Below are 20,374 nucleotides of genomic sequence, written 5' to 3' on the forward strand. Positions count from 1 at the left end.
GTTTTTAAAATGAATAAAGATATGGAAAAAGAAAAATTATGTATATATAAAAGATTCCTTTAAAGAACTTTGGGCTCCTTTTACTAAGCTGTGAAAGTGGTTTTAGCGTGTGCTCTGCGTGCACAGAATTTCCACGCACACAAGATGCTAACGCCAGCATTGAGCTGGCATTAGTTCTAGCCGCTTAGTAAAAGAAGCCCTATATCTTTCAAAGATGGTAAATGGAGTAAAACTTTAAGTGGTTTGATTGCGGCTTCTTACTCTTACCAAGATTTTAGGAAAAATGTTAAAACTTATCTTTTGATAAATTTGTCTGATGTTATTAATCATTTTAATTTTATGCTACTGTTGTATTATGGCTGTGTTGTTCTGCTCTTTTATTATTGTAAACCACATAGAACTGAGAGGTACTGCGGTATAAAAATAAAATTTTATTATTATTATTATATTAAGCTGCATTATTCAGGCAGTTTCAGCAACCTGCATTGTCACTAGTCATATTTGTCACTAATTTTTCTTGAAATGCATATTAATGGATCAGTTGATTATAAAATTATTTTCTTTTCTTTTTTACCATTCTTTTTCTCATTAAAATTATTGTTATTTTTTGTAGGGCTGTACGTTCTACTGGGGATTTACTTCCTGGATAGCTTATTATATCAATCATCCTCGCTATACACCTCCATGTATGTATAACAAATAATTAGTATTCTTATCATGGTAAGCATCACTGATTTATGCATTAGGACAATTATAAAACAGAGTTATATTACCATGCATTATCTTATAGGTTTGAGTAATTTTTACTAAATCTATATATGAAACAAGTTTTAAAGCAGCTTTAAATAATTACGGCGAGGACTGGAGACTGTTCTTTTAAAAATATATGAAATAACTTACCAGGTTGGTACGTAGTAGAATAGTCCGAAAATAAAAATTGAAACTAGGGATGTTATTTAGGGTTCCTTTTACAAAGGTGCGTTAGGGCCTTAACGCACGGAATAGCGCACGCTACAATGTCGCGCACGCTAGCCGCTACTGCCTCCTCTTGAGCAGGCGATAGTTTTTTGGGTAGCGCTCGCTATAGCGCGCGCTAATCCGGTGCGTGCACTAAAAACGCTAGCGAACCTTTGTAAAAGGATCCCTTAGTATATTCATAGCTAAAACTATATGCTGTTCTCATAAAATAACATAAAAACCAAATTAATATCTGCAAAAAAGTATAATTTTTCTGAAAAGCACTAATTTGCTTGTGTTTGGGGCTGCATTTACATGTGTAGTGAGACGCCTGAGAACTATTGATATGGTTAATTCCACCAACCTTATAATTATAAGCAAATAAATTGTTATCATTATATTTGAGGTATGTAAAATGTCGTCATTTGAGGCAAAAAGCTACAAATCTGCTGCTTAAAGGGATATAGGTGGAGAGCAGAAGGAACTCTCAAAACATATATAAGTAAACTTGTACTGTATATTAAATTTTTAATATTTAAATTTGTGATACGGGGTCCTCAGTGTGAGGTAGTAAGCTCCAAGGAGCAGATTACAAAGAACCCGCTCACCTGCTTAAAGCCAAAGGTGGAGACCCACTGGGTTCCTGCCACACATCATCATAGGCTAATATAGTGACCTAATAGGTGCATTTACGTGATTAAATAAACTACATACAGCAGACCATCAATATTCATGGGGGTTAGGGGCAGAGCCGGCCCGCGAATAGGGAAAATCGCAAATAATTTTTTGGGCCGGCTCTGACCCACTCCCGCCTCCCTCCTGCCTTCCTCCTGCGTCCCCGACCTTACCTGGTGGTCTAGCGGCGACGCGGGGCAGGAGCGATCTTCCTACGCTCCTGCCCTGTGCAGAGCCATGCTGTGAGTTCCTATAGTCATAGAAACATAGAAACATAGAAAGTGACGGCAGATAAGGGCCAAGGCCCATCAAGTCTGCCCACACCAATGACCCTCCCCTACCTCCCTTTGCGAAGAGATCCCACCTTTCAATCCCATTTAGCTTTAAAATCAGGCACACTGCTGGCCTCAATCACCTGCATCAGAAGACCATTCCATCGATCCACCACCCTCTCGGTGAAGAAGTATTTCCTGGTGTCGCCATGCAATGTCCCTCCCCTGATTTTCCATGGATGCCCTCGTGTTGACGTGGGTTCCTTGAAGAAGAAGATATCCTCCCCCACCTCGATACAGCGCGTGAGGTACTTGAATGTCTCGATCATGTCCCCCCTCTCCCTGCGTTCCTCTAGGGAGTAGAGCTGCAATTTATTCAGCCATTCCTCATACGGGAGATCCCTGAGCCCCGTGACCATCCGTGTGGCCATTCGCTGGACCGATTCAAGTCTCAGCACATCTTTGCGGTAATGTGGTCTCCAGAATTGTACACAGTATTCCAGATGGGGTCTCACCATGGACCTATATAATGGCATTATGACTTCGGGCTTACGGCTAACGAAACTCCTTCGTATGCAACCCATGATTTGTCTGGCTTTAGATGAAGCTTTCTCCACCTGAGTTGTAGTCTTCATGTCCTCACTGATGATTACCCCTAAGTCTCGTTCCGCTACAGTTCTTTCTAGGATCTCACCATTAAGAGTGTAAGTCTTACATGGATTTTTGTTGCCAAGGTGCATTTTTTGGCATTGAAGTTTAGTTGCCAGGTCCTGGACCAATTCTCCAGTAGGAGGAGGTCATGTGCCATACTATCGGTCTTGGATTTGTTGTCAGGTCCTGTTGTGTTCTTGTCCACTATATTGCATAATTTGGCGTCATCGGCGAATAACGTTAATTTGTAGTCTCACAAATTGTAGTCTCACAAGACTACAACGGAAACTCCCATTGTAGTCTCGCGAGACCACGGAAACTCACAGCGCGGCTCTGCACAGGGCAGGAGCGTAGGAAGATCTCTCCTGCCCCGCGTTGCCGCTAGACCACCAGGTAAGGTCAGGGGGATGTCTGGGGCAGCGTTTCTCAATTAAAAATCAAGGCTAAAAAATAAATCACGAATAACCAAATTCACGATTGGGGAAACCGTGACTCGGGAGGGGGGGGGGGCTGTACCACAAAAACAATGGAACAGAGTTCCTCTGCCCCTCACCTGCGAGCCAAGACAACAAGCGACTAAGTAAATGAAATCAACAAGCAATGGTGTTTACTTAACTGAAAGTGAAGGAACCGCTGCCCAATAATCAGTTAATTGTGTCTTCTACTGTTAGTATAGGCACTGCATTCCTCAGGCTGTAGCATAAGTAGATAAAGTTCATACATGTGTCTGCAGATGTCTGACCAAGCCCGGTTTCAAGGCTGAGAAGCCTCTTCCTCAGGGACTGGTAACTACAGCTTCAGCAAAGCCACAAACGCCGAGGTCCGAAAGCTGGTTTTTTTTGTGATATCATTTGAGGCAAAGCATGAAACATAGAAACAGAAAAAGCGGCAGAAAAGGGCTATAGCCCACCAAGTCTGCCCATTCCAAGTATCCCCCCCCCCTGGATTTACTCCCTTAAAGATCCCACATGAGTATCCCATTTATTCTTAAAATCCGTCACGCTGCTGGCCTTTATCACCTGGAGTGGGAGTTTGTTCCAATGATCCACCACTCTTTCGGTGAAGAAGTACTTCCTGGAGTCGCCATGAAACTTCCCTCCCCTGATTTTCAGCAGATGCCCTCTGGTGGTCGAGGGTCCCATGAGCCAGAAGATATCATCTTCTGACTCGATGCGTCCCGTGATGTACTTGTACGTTTCAATCATATCTCCCCGTTCTCTTCTTTCCTCAAGTGAGTACAGCCGCAATTTCTTTAGTCTTTCTTCATATGTGAGATCCTTGAGCCCCATGACCATCCTGGTGGCCGTTCGCTGAACCGACTCGATCCTCAGCACGTCCTTTCGGTAGTGTGGTCTCCAAAACTGAACACAGTACTCTAAGTGAGGCCTCACCATGGCTCTGTACAACGGCATCACAACTTCAGGTCTCCTGCTGACGAAACCTCTGCGGATACACCCCATCATTTGTCTTGCCCTGGAGGAAGCCTTCTCCACCTGATTGGCAACCTTCATGTCCTCGCTAATGATAGCCGCTAGATCGCGTTCCGCCGTGGTCCTAACCAAGGTCTCACCATTTAGTACATAAGTTCTACGCGGGTTTCTCTTGCCCAGGTGCATTATCTTGCATTTTTTAGCATTGAAGCCTAGCTGTCAAGTGTTTGACCATTGTTCCAGTAGCAGTAGGTCGTGTGTCATATTATCTGGTAATAAGCATCTGCCTACTATGTTGCAAAGTTTGGCGTCGTCGGCGAACAGTGATACCCTTCCTCTAAGTCCTTGCGTCATATCTCTTATGAATAAGTTGAATAGAATCGGGCCCAGGACCGATCCCTGCGGCACTCCACTGATCACGTCCGATGCTTTGGATGGGGTACCGTTTACCACCACCTTCTGAAGTCTGCCGCTCAGCCAATCCCCAACCCATGTAGTTAGAGTGTCTCCTAATCCTATCGATTTCAGCTTGTTCAGTAATCTTCGATGAGGGACGCTATCAAATGCTTTGCTGAAGTCCAAATATACCACGTCCAGTGACTCTCCGGCGTCCAGTTGTCTAGTAACCCAGTCAAAAAAGCTAATCAGATTAGATTGGCAGGATCTACCCCGGGTGAACCCGTGTTGGTGTGGATCATGCAGTTTTTCTTCGTCTAGGATTGTGTCAATATTCTGTTTGATCAGTGTTTCCATGAGTTTACACACTATAGACGTGAGACTCACTGGTCTGTAGTTTGCTGTCTCTGTCCTGCAGCCCTTTTTGTGGAGTGGGATTACGTTGGCGGTTTTCTAGTCCAAGGGGACCCTTCCTGTGCTTAGGGAAAGATTGAAAAGAACAGATAATGGTTCTGCCAGGACTTCCCTTAACTCCCTGAGCATTCTGGGGTGTAGGTTATCCGGTCCCATGGCTTTGTTTACTTTGAGTCTTGATAGTTCGTTGTAGACACTACTGGGTGTAAATTTGAAATCTAGAAACGGGTCTTTCCGGCTATCTCCAGTCTGCAGCTGTGGACCAGCTCCCGGCGCTTCGCAGGTGAACACTGAAGTATTGGTTTAGTAATTTTGCCTTCTCAGAGTTTGATTCTGCAAAGTTGCCGTCCAATTGCTCCAGGCGTACTATCCCATCTTTGTTTTTTTTCCTGTCACTAATATAGCTGAAGAAGGATTTATCCCCTTTCTTAATTTTCTGTGCTAGTTCTTCCTCCATTCGGAGTTTGGCCTCTATGACTGCTGTTTTTGACAGCTTTAGATCTGTCTAGATAGTCCTCTTTTGCCCCCTCTCTGCCTAAATGTTTGTAGGCAATAAATGCGTCTTTTTTTCTGTTTAACTAGGTCTGAAATTTCTTTACTGAACCATTGGGGGTCTTTTGTTTCTCCTGCGTTTACTTACTGTCTTTATGTATCGGTCTGTTGCTTCGTGTAGTATGGACTTCAGAGACGACTACATATCCTCCACATTGTCAGTTTTTGCTTGTTTATGTAGCTCTTGATGGACGAAATCTCCCATGCGGTTGAAGTCTGTGCCTCTAAAGTTGAGGACCCTTGTTGTTGTGTTTGTTTTTGGGAAACCTTTCATGATGGATAGATAGGATACATGGAGGTCAGAGCAAAAGAGAATCTAAAGGGGAACTTCCCTTGATGTACAACATCTTCCATGACTTCAAATGCATACCTAGGATGGAAATATCCACATCTGTACACCCTGCTGGTAAGAGATCTATCTGTGAATTATCTGTTCACCCTCTATCAAAACATTTGATAATCTTTTAGCTGGTAGCGCAACACAATTTATTCAGGTACTCAAACATTTTTTTCCCTGTCTGTCCCGGTGGGCTCACAATCTATCTAATGTACCTGGGGTGATTAACTGATTTGTCCAGGGTCATAAGGAACAGCATGGATTTGAACCCACATCCTCAGGCTGCTGAGGCTGTAGCTTTAACCACAGCACCACAGTTTCCCCCTATGTCTGCTATTCAAAAGGATAGGATGCTATTTATGAAGGATCCTAACAACGATGACCTGGAAGTTAGCTGGATATGGCTCTGTATAGGAAAATAACAGGCAGCTAATAAAATACAGTACTAGAAAAATTAAACTGCACTGGCAGAAGTGAGCAGGCTGAAACTGAAATAAGAGTTTTCTGAAATGCTTCTATTTTCGCTTCCAGCATCTCATCAAAGACAAGTGAGAGAGCCGGCTTAAACATCAAGGCTGTCAAGTGCCTCCTTTCCTATACTGAGGCAAGGGGATTATGTGAGAGTGTTCTCTGTTGTGTTTCTTCCCTCTCATTTAACATGAGAAATCTGAGCTCGTGGATGTCGGCATACATCCTTCACCTCATTACTGAAACATGTCTGAAACCTAGCTACAGTTTTACACTGCTCACTTACAGATTAGCCTACTTCTCTTCAGCACCCACAGTTATAGCTACAGGATGGATCTGAGGGAGGCATGCTTCTGCAGAGAAGGGTAAATCCCTTGCAGCTAAAAAGAGGTTTAAAATACAGTGCAAATGGCTGGACTATTCAAAAGGGAGGAGCTCTCGTTTGCAACAAAATGTCATTCACTGACAATAGGGTACAGTAGGATATGTGTGAAGATTGTATACTCTTTCCCAAGGGTACATGCATGTATGGATTATTGGGAGATAAGAATCCCCCTTCTGTATATTTATTTATTTTATTTTAAAAACGTATGTTGTGTACCTGCTGGCATTTTTCTATGCTGTTCATTGCATGAAACCTCATTTGTAAAAGCAAAAAACGTTGGCTTCCTTTTATAAAGCCACAAAGCTAAGTATTGTGTGTCACTTGCTCCAACTCCCATTCAACTCCTATGGACGTCAGAGCATTTACTGCACTGGTCTACTCCGCTGGCTTTAGCAAAAAAGGGGGTTTGCTCTTTCGGTACGAGTCCCAGTGGGAACTTTTGATTTAGAAATTTTGGCTATGAGGTCTTCCACTATATCAGGGGTCTCAAAGTCCCTCCTTGAGGGCCGCAATCCAGTCGGGTTTTCAAGATTTCCCCAATGAATATGCATGAGATCTATGTGCATGCACTGCTTTCAATGCATATTCATTGGGGAAATCCTGAAAACACGACTGGATTGAAGCCCTCAAGGAGGGGCTTTGAGATCCCTGCACTATATCATATGCAAACATATTTATATCGGTATACCTGTGTAATATTATATGTCTCATTATTTTATTTCTAGCATTTGAAAACAGACAAGTTATTCTGTCTTTCTTCACTTTTCTGGTATGTATAAAAAAAATACCTGCTATTTTATTAATAAAATTATGAGGTTTAATTGAGTATTTATTATTTTTACTTGTGTTCATTTTGTTGAGTCAGTTTAAACTTGATTTCAAATTATGTCATCTTGCTTCATATGTTTACTTTAATACTGAAATTTATTAAGGTTGGGCTATTATGTATAATACAATGTTTGCTAATAATGGTGTGTGCTCTTCTTAAAGGGCACCCACTATCTCTCTAATTCTATAAACTTGTACATCCATATTTATGCCAAGCACTCAAATTTGCACATGCTGTTTATAGACTAAGGCCAGATGTGTGTGTAACTTAATTTATAACTTTTGATTGAAAAATTGGTTTAAATTATCCTTTGTCATTATTCTAGAAGTTTCACATGCAAATTCTAACGTGCACAACTTCTGGGAGGAGAGGGGGGGGCAGGTCAGGCATGTGTACCATTGTTACCATAACCATAGTTTCTTTCTCATAATAATTGAGAATCAACTCCACTTAACTTTAAAGTAATAATGCTCAATCAACTAGCAGGGTGGGTATATCATAGTTAATCTGTTACTCAGATCATAGAATCTCTTATAACATAACGTTATTCAGATCCCCATCCTGGGATCACAGGTTCTAATCATGTATACACCACCATTCCTCCTATCAGAAACTCAACTTATCTGTGTCAAAAGTGCTAATATAAATTACTTAATTTCTTATTGTGTTCTTGGTTCTTATTGTGTTCTTGGTTATGGTATGTTTGTCCCTAATACTATGTTGAGTGATAAGTTATCATGCTTACAATTAGGTGTGAAAATGTGGACTTATGCTAGTTTTCTATAATAGCAGTTCTGCATAGAATTCACACTTGGCACTTAAATTTCGCTTCTCTTTTTTGAATCTACTCCATAATGTGGTGCCCTTTCCCTGCATGTATCACACAGGCGCACTAGTTTTTATATCAAAACCTTATGAGGAGAGCGACATGACTGATTAAGGGGATGGAAAATCTTTCATACGCTGAGAGATTGGAGAACCTGGGTCTCTTTTCCCTGGAGAAGAGGAGACTTAGAGGGGATATGATAGAGACTTACAAGATTATGAAAGGCATAGAGAGAGTAGAGAGGGACAGATTCTTCAAACTTTCAGAAAATAAAAAAACAAGAGGGCATTCGGAAAAGTTGAAAGGGGACAGATTCAAAACGAATGTTAGGAAGTTCTTCTTTACCCAACGTGTGGTCGACACCTGGAACGCGCTTCCAGAGGACGTTATAGGGCAGGGAACAGTATCGGGGTTTAAGAAAGGATTGGACAATTTCCTGCTGGAAAAGGGGATAGAAGGGTATAGATAGAGGTTTACTACACAGGTCCTGGACCTGTTGGGCCGCCGCGTGAGCGGACTGCTGGGCGCGATGGACCTCAGGTCTGACCCAGCAGAGGCATTGCTTATGTTCTTATGTTCTTATGTTCTTGCATGTGCAAAATCATACCATGCAAATTACCCTTTGAAAACTAATAGGGAAATCAGATCATCAAGTCTGCAGATGACACAAAGCTATGCCAGGCAATCAGATCGCAGAAGGATAGTGAGGAACTCCAGAGTGACTTGTGTCAGTTAGAGAAATGGGTGGAGAAATGGCAGATGAGGTTTAATATGGAAAAGTGCAAAGTAATGCATTTAGGCAGAAAGAACATGGAACACGAGTATAGAATGTCAGGTGCAACTCTGAGTAAGAACGAACAAGAAAAGGACCTGAGTGTACTGATAGAAAGTAGAGAATGACACGGTGGCGGTTTACCCACGGCTACCGCGTTTAGCCGCGGGTAACCCGCCGAAACGGGGAAAGAAAAATAGCAGTTGCTGCGGGGACGGGGACAAGGCCATTCACCGCCCCGTGGAGCGGTGAATGGTCTTGTCTCCGCAGTGAGGCATCAAGGATCGCGCGGTCCCCGCAGCTCCTGCCCGCTCGATGGATCTTAGCCAGCTCCCTCTCTTCACCTCACCTTAGTTTGCAGGATTTTCTTTTCGGTGACATGCATGCTTTCAAAAAGCCGTGCTCACGGGGCTGCTCAGTGTTCAATCTGACGCAACCGGAAACAGGAAGTTGCAGCAGAGCAGAAGATTGAACAGTGAGCAGCCAGCGACGGGCAAGTTCTGGCCCGGGAGGCCGACGGGTTCAGCTCAAGCACCCCGAGGAAAATGGCCTCGTCGGTGTGAGAGTGACGGGCGCCCCTCCCCCATGGATCCGCCGCCCCCTCCCCAGAAGAATGCCTACGCCCGGCTCGTGCAGCAGCACCACAGCCCCCACTTCAGGTTCTTCTTGAACCACATCGCCGACATAACGCACCTGCACGAGGGCGCCCCGAAGGAGGAGCCAGACGCGGCCCCCAGCAAAGGCCCTGCGCCGGTCAAAAGGAGAGGAGAGGACGAGTCGAGGAAAGCCGGGCTGCTCATCGTCGTTGACGCTTCTGGCAGCAGAGTCGTGTTCAGTTGTGCAAACGAAGAGGAAGGTGGCAAAGTCCAACCGAGAAGAAAGAGGGCAGGTTGGCCAAGGAGCAGCCTCGCTCCGCTTCCTTGCTCTCTAGTCCAATTCAAGGTGAGGCTTTTGGCCCCTTCCTTCTGCGCTGGTAAGACTAGGCATGATATATCAGTGCTAGGAAGTAGAGAGTGGGGGGAAATGATGGGTTTTCAATGGGTGAAAACTCCGGAAGGAGCTCAAGAAGCTCCTTTGAGCTTGGGCTGGTGAAGGAAATGCTGGCACAGGAAGTAGAGGGTTCCTTTTGCTTTCTTGGGCTCATTTGCAAGTAAATTTCCTTAGACAATGACATCCTAAGCCTTCCTTCACAACCCCAGGTGCTTTCTCCCTATCTGCTCCTCATCAACTAGCCCTGGTCTTAGCTGTGGATGATATCTCCTTCAATTTATTTATCCCACTAATATCAAAGAAGGTTCAAGGTGAGGAAGGTAGATAGGCCACGTGAGAGGAGCTGAAGGGTGGTAGAAAGGAACACATGGTAAAGGGGTGGTGGTGGAAAGGAATAGAACAAACATTGAAGGAGGGTGAAGGGAAATGTGGAAGACAGAGTGAGGAGAAGATGCTGGAAGGGAAGAAGACAGATACCAGACTATGGGGGAGCGGAGGGAAGAAGATGGGTGCTAGACCAATTGAGGGGGGGAGGTGAAGGGAGAGGCACAGTAATAGCAAATGAAAGACGCAGAGAGAAGACACACAGTGGATGGAAGGAGAAAGCAGAAACCAGACAACAAAGGTAGAAAAAAAAAATTCTATTTATTTATTTTTTGCTTTAGGATAAAGTAGTATATTAGTTGTGTTGATAAAAATTTATAAACAAAGCCCTGCCAGCTGAACAACTCTTTCTCTAGTTCAGCAGCCAGAACTTTGATTTATAAGAAAGGAATAAGCTAAATATTACAGTACTAAAGCTTATATGGATGCTGCGGGGACGGTGACGGAGCGGTGAATGGGATGGCAGTGGCGGTGACGGAGCGGTGAAAGGGATGGTGGTGACGGTGACGGGGCGGTGAAAGGAATGGTGGTGACGGGGCGGTGCAAAGGATGGTGGGCCGGGGACGGGGACAGATTTTTTCCCCTTGTCATTCTCTAATAGATAGGACCCTGAAACTGTTGGCACAATGCACAGCAGCGGCAAAGAAAACAAATAGAATGTTAGGCATGATAAAGAAAGGAATCACAACTAGATCAGAGAAAGTTATAATGCCACTTTATAAAGCAATGGTGAGACCACACTTGGAATACTGTGTCCAACATTGGTCTCCCAACCTAAAGAAGGATATAAAACTGCTAGAGAGGGTGCAGAGGCGAGCAACGAAGCTAGTAAAAGGTATGGAGAAACTGGAATACGAGGAACGACTTAAGAGACTGGGATTGTTCTCCCTTGAGAAAAGGAGACTGCGAGGGGATAAGATCGAGACCTTCAAAATACTGAAAAGAATCGACAAAATAGAGCAGGGAAAAAAATTATTTACAATGTCCAATGTGACACAAACAGGAGGACATGAACTGAAGATAAGGGGGAATAAGTCCAGGAGAAATATCAGGAAGTTCTGCTTCACGCAACGAGTGGTGGACACCTGGAATGCTCTCCCAGAGGAGGTTTTTGCGGAATCCACCGTTCTAGGATTTAAAAGCATACTATATGCACATCTCCTATGAATTTGTGAAATGTGTACTGTTTATTCCTAACAATTCAGGTCAACCTGTTCTATGAGGCTAGCCTGCCACACTAGGACACTCTATCACATGCACAAATACAGGATGTCCGGGGTGGTACTTGGAGAGACCTCCCAGGAAAGAGGCTTGGGAGTTCTGATCGACAAGTCGATGAAGCCATCTGCACAACACGCTGCGGCGGCAAAAAGAGCAAACAGAATGCTAGGAATGATAAAGAAGGGGATCACGAACAGATCGGAGAAGATTATCAAGCCATTGTACCATGCCATGGTGCATCCTCACCTGGAGTACTGCTTCCAGCACTGGTCGCCGTACATGAAGAAAGACACGGTACTACTCGAAAGGGTCCAGAGAAGAGCGATTAAAATGGTTAAGGGGCTGGAGGAGTTGCCGTCTAGCGAGAGATTAGAGAAACTGGGCCTCTTCTCCCTTGAAAAGAGGAAACGGAGAGGGGACATGATCGAAACATTCAAAATACTGAAGGGAATAGACTTAGTAGATAAAGACAGACTGTTCACACTCTCCAAGGTAGGGAGAATGAGAGGGCACTCTCTAAAGTTGAAAGGGGATAGATTCTATACAAACATAAGGAAGTTCTTCTTCACACAGAGTGGTGGAGAGCTGGTACACTCTTCCGGAGTCTGTTGTAGGGGAAAACACCCTCCAGGGTTTCAAGACTAAGCTGGACAAGATCCTGCTAAACTGGGATGTACACAGGTGAAGCTGGACTCATTTTAGAGCACTGGTCTTTGACCCGGGGGCTGCCGCGTGAGCGGACTGCTGGGCATGATGGACCACTGGTCTGGCCCAGCAGCGACAATTCTTATGTTCTTATATGGTGTTTCTGTCTGGTTTTTTAGCTTCTGCTGCAGAGAAGGGATCTCTAGAAGCTGGGGACCTCAATAAGGAAGGTTTTCTTTTTTTGTGGAACAGCCTAAGGAGAGAAGCTCCAGCTGAAGTTTAGTGATGGAATTTTAACATGTATTTAGAACTGGAAAGGCAGGCTTGTATTTGCTTTATTTGAGTACTACATTACCACAAGGCAGAGAGAAAAAGTGCTTCAGCTAATGATAGGCTTAATTAAGCCACTTCAAACTAGAGAATGACACGGGGAAAAAATATGTCCCCGTCACTGCACCGTCCCTGGCCCACCATCCTCTGCACCGCCCCGTCACCGCCATTCCCTTCACCGCCCCATCACCATCATCACCATCCCTTTCACCGCCCCATCACCGCCACTGCCATCCCATTCACCCCCTGTCACTGTCCCCGCAGCATCCATATAAGCCTCAGTACTGCGAAACACCATGAAGACAGAAGAGAATCCTGCCACCACTACTACTACTACTGCACTGAGAATCTGTTTCAGTGCCTCTACCCTGTAGTAAAAACAGAACATAAAATAAATCAATCGACTTGTCCTCCCTTGCAATGACGTGTCCCCCATGTTCACCTATAGCTCGAATCAAGTCAATTGTGCACACTAAAAATGCAGGTGGATCTGGAACGTGAGCGCAGGCAGGCAGTGATACAAAAACAGCAGACACCCGACCGATTGCAGTGTTCCGCCATCTCCCTCCCTCCATCTCACCTTAGATGTAGAGTATGCCGGCTTTCTTTTTCACCCAGCCGCACGTGCGGGTGCTCATTTGTTCAATATTCTCCTCTGATGCAACCAGAAACAGGAAGTTGTAAGAGAGGAGAAGATTGATCAACTTGAGTGCGGCTTTTCGAATGCGTGCGGCTGGGCGAAAAAGAAAGCCGACTTACTCTACATCAGTGTTTTTCAACCTTTTTACACCCGTGTACCAGCAGAAATAAAATAATTATTTTGTGGACCGGCAAACTACTAGGACTAAAATTTTAAAACCCTGTTTCCGCCCCATCTCCACAAGCTCGGTCACCTCAGTAACTATAGAAAAATAGACAAATATAGTGCAAAATATAGACAGCAGATATAACTTCTCAAAACTGACACGTTTTGATCACTAAATTGAAAATAAATTGGAAGCTAAGAGTAAGCTGAAGGGAAAAGATTGCTCATCACTGTTTGTCTGAGCTAAGCCACAGTGATATTGTTGTATGAAGTGTGAGGCAAATCAATAAAGTGAATCCTTTGTTGATGCTGAAAGTGTTTGTGAAATGTGTACTGTTTGTTCCTGACAATTCAGACCAGTCTGCTCCATGCTAACCTGCCACACTAGGACACTCTGCCACAGATATATTTAAGCAAAATAAGGCTGTTGCTACAGTTGCTGAATACTTTGGTGCTCTGCAGTGCCCCAGACACTCAATAAATTAAATCACCATGATGGAGAAAAAAGCCTCAGAACATGATAGCAGCTTCAGTAATACTACTTCATACTGCTTCACTTTTATCATAGACATTAAAAAAAAAAAACAAAAAAAAAATCCTTGATCTGTACATACCATATAGTGTATACTTGAATATGAACCGAGATTTATGGGCCAAACAAATGGCCCAAAAAATGGGGGTCTCGGTTTATATTCGAGTCTACACTTGAGTACTTCTCTAACTACTGTAGTTTTTTTAAAAATATCAAAATTTAAACCTGGATGGTTGTGGGGAATAGAGTCACGGGTCAGGGGCAGGCCCAACATTCAGATAGGCCAGCTGATTCCTCCCGGTGATGGCTGCGGTGGTCCTTCATACTGTTTGCCGGCCGCTGGGAGGAAGGGAGAGTGAGGAATCAGCAGCACATCCTGAATGCGAGCAGCCCTGCCTTTGGTCCCGCTAAACTATCTGGCAATTATGAAACCAAGTCCAGGGAGGGCCTTCTCTTTTGCCAAATCGCTATAGGCCCTGTCGGTTTTGATCCCATCCCCCTCTGAAGTTACTTCCTCATTTTGAGGGGCAGGATAGGGCAAGTCACTTTAACTTCTCAATACATTAAAATGGGCACTGCCTTTTGGAATCTTCAGAAGAAAATAAACAACAATGAAACTGAAGTTATTCAATTTGCTAATAAAGTGGGAAAATTGGAAGAGACTGCAACTAGTATGAAAATACTGAAAAGTGATTTGGTGAAAGATAATCGTGGTTAAAGTAAAAAGTGAAGACTCTAGAAAATGGTGATCCCTGTAAAACCCAACCAAAAGTTACTGCACCCACCTGTACACCACAACAATAGCCCTTATGTCAGCAGGTGTCATCTTAATGTAGGTACAGTAATTTTTAGAGGACTCACCATACAATATAAGCAAGTTATAGGGACATCTGTACCTGGGTCCTTTAATGTGAAATTTACTGCAGTAACCATTAGTGCCCCTCTGCTCTCTGGGCTCAGAATGATGTCTGTGTGATCATCTGGAGCTGTAGGAAGGGGTGCTGAAAAATCCTCAGCCCAACTTAGAAGATAATGGCTTGGGTATGGTTCAATCAATGATCTGAAACAATGCCAAAAACATAGAATTTCATTTCTGCAAATTGGCACTTAAGGAAATAAGATAAGTTTCAAATTTATTAGGTTTTTATATACTACCTATCAAGATTATCTAAGCGGTTTTACAATCAGGTACTCAAGCATTTTCCCTATCTGTCCCAGTGGGCTCACAGTCTATCTAATGTACCTGGAGCTATGGAGGACTGAGTGACTTGCCCAGGGTCACTTTGTAGCTACAGTGGCAAAATAATACTCATAAGTTAGGAAGTTGGTTGCTTGAGCTGAGAAATTTTCAGCACCCATTCATAATAAAGGCTAGAATGTACTGTTGGGGTTTTTTTTCTCCTTCACATCTTTGGGTGGTGGAAGAAATTGGTAACCGTTGGGTGAATAAGGGGGGGGGGGGGTCATGCCTTAATCCCTCCTGTGGTCATCTAGTCAGTTTGGGCACCTTTTTAGCATTTACTTGAGAGAGTCCAAAGGAGAGCAACAAAACTGGTAAGAGGGCTGGAACACTGCCCATACATCGAGAGGTTGGATAGGCTGGGGCTCTTCTCTCTGGAAAAAAGGAGGCTCAGGGGAGATATGATAGAGACCTTCAAGATCATGAGGGATATAGAGAGGGTGGATAGGGACAGATTCTTCAGGCTGAAGGGGACAACAGGTACGAGGGGGCATTCGGAGAAACTGAAGGGAGATAGGTTCAAAACAAATGCAAGGAAGTTTTTTTTCACCCAAAGGGTCGTGGACACCTGGAATGCGCTACCGGAGGAAGTGATCAGGCAGAGTACGGTACAGGGATTCAAACAGGGATTGGACGGATTCCTGAGGGATAAAGGGATCGTGGGATACTGAGAGAGGTGCTGGGATGTAACACAGGTATAGAAAGCTAACCAGGTAATAAGTATAGAAACCCAACCAGGTCGTGCATGTGCAAGACCGCAGGGTTAGGACTTCGATGGGAAGATAGGACTCAATGGGAAACCAAGGTGGCAAGGGGGCCCCTTCTGGTGATTCAGACAGGTCGTGACCTGTTTGGGCCGCCGCGGGAGCGGACTGCTGGGCAGGATGGACCTATGGTCTGACCCGGCGGAGGCACTGCTTATGTTCTTATGTTCTTATTTAGATGCTTTTAAAACAGGTCTAGCTCCAAACATCTAAAAAGAGCCCAGGACGTTTTATTAAAGGTTTGATTATGCCTGACGAGTTTCCAAGTCCTAAGCCTTCCCTAAGCCCACCCAAAACACACCTCTAACATATCCCCTTAAGATTTGTATGCACTGGAGACAAAACAACCAGAAAGACATCTAGAAAGTCTGTTGTGAGAATGCCCGCGGTCATTTTGACTAGTAAGATATTCCAAGTGTTGTCTTTTGGGCGTCTATCTTTTTTGAAAATGAGTCCCTTACCCCCCCCCCTCTTTTACGAAACTGCGATAACAGTTTCTAGCGCGGGGAGCCGTCCTGAATGGCTCGCATTGCTCCCGATGCTCATAGGAACTCAATGAGCGTCGGGAGCAGCACGGGCCATTCAGCACGGCTCCCCATGCTAGAAACTGCTATCGTAGTTTCGTAAAAGAGGGGAGTAAGGGACTCCCCGTGCTAGTGCATCTGAATGTAGCTCACTTTGATCTACTAATGAAAAAGGTGTGAACTAATTTCAAATAAATAAATCCTTCACTGCTTTGGGATGTAAGTTCAAGAATAGGACTAGCCAAAAATTTCCAGCCTGTAACTTGGCATCTGAGCACAATATGAGGTAGACTCAAGGACAATGGTGTTCAAAAAACATAAGTCAAAATAAATGTACTCGTATATTTTAATACTAAAGTGAAATTCATTGAAAACATATTACAAAATTTTCTTAAGTAAAAACATTTATTGCCTTATATATTACTTTAAAGTACCACACCTACAATGAATACAATTATTGTTTATAGTGTATTAATATTCTTTCTATATCACCTTTCTAATATAGTATAAGTCAAAGTGGTTTACAGTCTAAATCAAGGAAATCAGAAAAGAGTGCCAATAATTTAATAGGAAAGATTCAAGCACACCAAAGGATAACACAAATGTTGAATAGTAAAAAAAGCTTCTCAATGTGTCCATTAAAAACACCTCCCAATATCACATGGACCCCACATTAACTGCAATAAATCTTCTTGAATAAATGTACTTTTAGTATTAACATTTTTATCTCAACAACTTTATTGCTCTGCAATTCAATCCACTTTGCTTTTAATAAAACTACCTTTTTGAAAATAACTGTTACCTGAGTGCTCTAGTGACTCATTTAATGCAGCATAGCTAAAAAGGTGTTCAACAACGGTATATGTCTGATACAAAAGGAAAAAAAGGTTCCTTCAAATTAGGTGAGGCTGCCACATCACTGATGTCTTGTGTCTTGATCAAGGAAATCTGTCTAAAACGCGATGTTTGGATAGCAAAGAGTAGTTTGTTACCATTAATGTCATTATCATCTGCATTAGAAGTAGTGCTGTCTAATTCACCACTTGCATCTTCATCTTTATCTTTGTTATCATTGTCATCCTGTCCAATTACAAAGAAAGCTTTCATAAAGTTGGAATTATTGACTGTCCTAACAATTTTTCAACTGATGGCAAACTGTTTGAATACATGTGACAATTCAGACGTTCAAATACTTAAAGGGTATTAACGTAGAACAAAATCTTTTCCAGAGAAAGGAAAATGGTAAAACCAGAGGACATAATTTGAGGTTGAGGGGTGGTAGATTCAGGGGCAATGTTAGGAAATTCTACTTTACGGAGAGGGTGGTGGATGCCTGGAATGTGCTCCCGAGAGAGGTGGTGGAGAGTAAAACTGTGACTGAGTTCAAAGAAGCGTGGGATGAACACAGAAGATTTAGAATCAGAAAATAATATTAAAGATTGAACTAGGCCAGTTACTGGGCAGACTTGTACGGTCTGTGTCTGTGTATGGCCGTTTGGAGGAGGATGGGCAGGGGAGGGCTTCAATGGCTGGGAGGGTGTAGATGGGCTGGAGTAAGTCTTAACAGAGATTTCGGCAGTTGGAACCCAAGCACAGTACCGGGTAAAGCTTTGGATTCTCGCCCAGAAATAGCTAAGAAGAAAAAATAATAATAATAATTTAAATTGAATCAGGTTGGGCAGACTGGATGGACCATTCGGGTCTTTATCTGCCGTCATCTACTATGTTACTATGTATAATGACACAATAATGCCAAATGTGTGGGAACCCTTCAGTCTTAAGGCCAGTCATGCAGACTTCTTCACTAAAGGCGCAGGCCCAGATTCTCTAAATTGCACTGTTGTCGGCGGCTGCCTTAAAAGCAGCCACCAATCAAATGAAACAGCGGATATTTGGTGACCCCAATTATATTGCCATATAAATCATTCAATAAATTGTATAAATAATTACTTAATGGAGGAAAAAGACCTCAGTGAAAGGGACAGACTGCACTGTTCATTGCTAGGTGGTGTCACTGACCCATATCAAATTTCAGTCATTGGTAAAAAAACAAACAACAACAAAAAAACCCCACCTCTCCAATGTCCTTAGTAATAATACTGTATGCCACAGAGACAAGCACAGCACTCATCTTTAAATCCCAATTCAGTGTCCCCCATTTCACTAATGGCTTCTTCAGGGGGATGAAAAGGCTGTAGGTCTTTCTCTGTTCAACAAGGTGGCAATTTTTTCTGAAAAATGAAAAACCAAAATGAAAACAATTAAAAACAAGATGAGGAGTCAAATTTTAAATTTCACTATAGTATATGATTCCAGAAAAACACTGTGGAACCAGTCTCTGGACTTCCAGAGGTTAAAATGATAATGTTTATTGATACAAAATTAAAATGCAATACATAATATGATAAAAGCTTCAATAAATAAAGTCTCTTGCTGTAAACAGATATCCTGACATGAGACATGATGAGCAGTACTTGTTGGCGTGCTCCACTTGAACTTAAAACCCACAGCTGAGCGCCAAGGAGCCAATCAAAAAGGAACAAGTGTGACATCACCTGGATAAATTGCTGAATGAAATAACCTAAAATATACAATTACATACAATTTATTGAATGATTTCTATGACAAGATAATTGGGGTCACAAAGTTTCCACTATTGTTTTGTATAGGTACATATTTGTTATGGATTCTTCCCCATTATTTGTGACTTATAGTTGATATAATCATACAACAGCGACATTTAGAGAATTGCACCTTCGGGAAAGGTTTGTGCCAGAAATGTAGGCCAGGCGGGAGAGGCAAACTGTTTTGGTGTTATCATCTTGGTGGACTTTGTATGTGCCCTGGACTGCAGCGCTTCTTTGTTATTCTGAAGCTGGAGAGTCGGGAGTCATTTCCTACCGGGCACCCGCGGAGACAGACGCACTGACGTCACGCGGGTCCTTCCTCTGGGGTTAAAAGGACGCTGCGACTGCAGGAGACCGGAGAGGCAAACTGTTTTGGTGTTATCATCTTGGTGGACTTTGTATGTGCCCTGGACTGCAGCGCTTCTTTGTTATTCTGAAGCTGGAGAGTCGGGAGTCGTTTCCTACCGGGCACCCGCGGAGACAGACGCACTGACGTCACGCGGGTCCTTCCTCTGGGGTTAAAAGGACGCCGCGACTGCAGGAGACCGGAGAGGCAAACTGTTTTGGTGTTATCATCTTGGTGGACTTTGTATGTGCCCTGGACTGCAGCGCTTCTTTGTTATTCTGAAGCTGGAGAGTCGGGAGTCGTTTCCTACCGGGCACCCGCGGAGACAGATGCACTGACGTCACGCGGGTCCTTCCTCCGGGGTTAAAAGGACGCCGCGACTGCGGCGCCCAGCCGCAGGGTGCAGCCGCAGGGCGTGGCCAAAGGGGCATGCCCTAAGGGGCACGTTTGCCCCTTGGGAGCCCCTTGGAGACACTGGGAGGAACGGGAGGAACTGTATGTATTAAACTTTTATTATTATGGGGAAAAGGAAAGGTAAAGCAAAGGTGTCCACACCGATATTATTAGGTCCCATAGATCGGCACTTTATTCCATCCAGTGCCTTAGGTCACAGCCAAGGAGCGGATTCGCTATCAGGGGCATCTCTTAGCCCCCCAGGTAAAACTCCTCCCCCTCCACCGAATAATCCTGATGTCTTGGAGCCCAAGATTGGCTCCAGTAGTCAGTCGGAAGAACTCCCTGGGCAGGTGGGATCACCTTCATTGGTTTATGGGGTGATGCCCAAAGCCTTATCTTTTCAAGATGGGGCTTTGTTTGCCAGAGAGCCTCCGACTGAACCTCAGGAAGTTACTTTAAAAGATTTTTGGCAAATTAACACTCGTATGGAGGGGTTATTAAAATCTGTGGCAACACAAAATGTAAAATTTTCGCAAGAGGTGATTGAAAAGTTTGCAAATGTTGATTCAAATTTAAAAATTAAGGAAAAATTGATTAGAACAACTG

At 43.6% G+C, this 20,374-nt stretch overlaps 1 protein-coding gene across 2 annotated transcripts in view; it reads left to right on the plus strand.

Moving 5' to 3' along the window:
• The window catches only part of TECRL (trans-2,3-enoyl-CoA reductase like), a 180,888-nt gene that overhangs the window by 107,987 nt on the left and 52,527 nt on the right, over window positions 1-20,374 (plus strand). For both annotated transcript variants that reach the window (XM_033914933.1, XM_033914943.1), the window contains exons 7-8: window positions 614-686; window positions 7,263-7,306. In XM_033914933.1, coding sequence (XP_033770824.1) covers window positions 614-686; window positions 7,263-7,306 — 117 coding nt within the window. The remainder of the gene's footprint in view (window positions 1-613; window positions 687-7,262; window positions 7,307-20,374) is intronic.

The sequence above is a fragment of the Geotrypetes seraphini genome, chromosome 1 (assembly GCF_902459505.1).
Source record: "Geotrypetes seraphini chromosome 1, aGeoSer1.1, whole genome shotgun sequence".
Classification (NCBI taxonomy): Eukaryota; Metazoa; Chordata; class Amphibia; order Gymnophiona; family Dermophiidae; genus Geotrypetes; species Geotrypetes seraphini.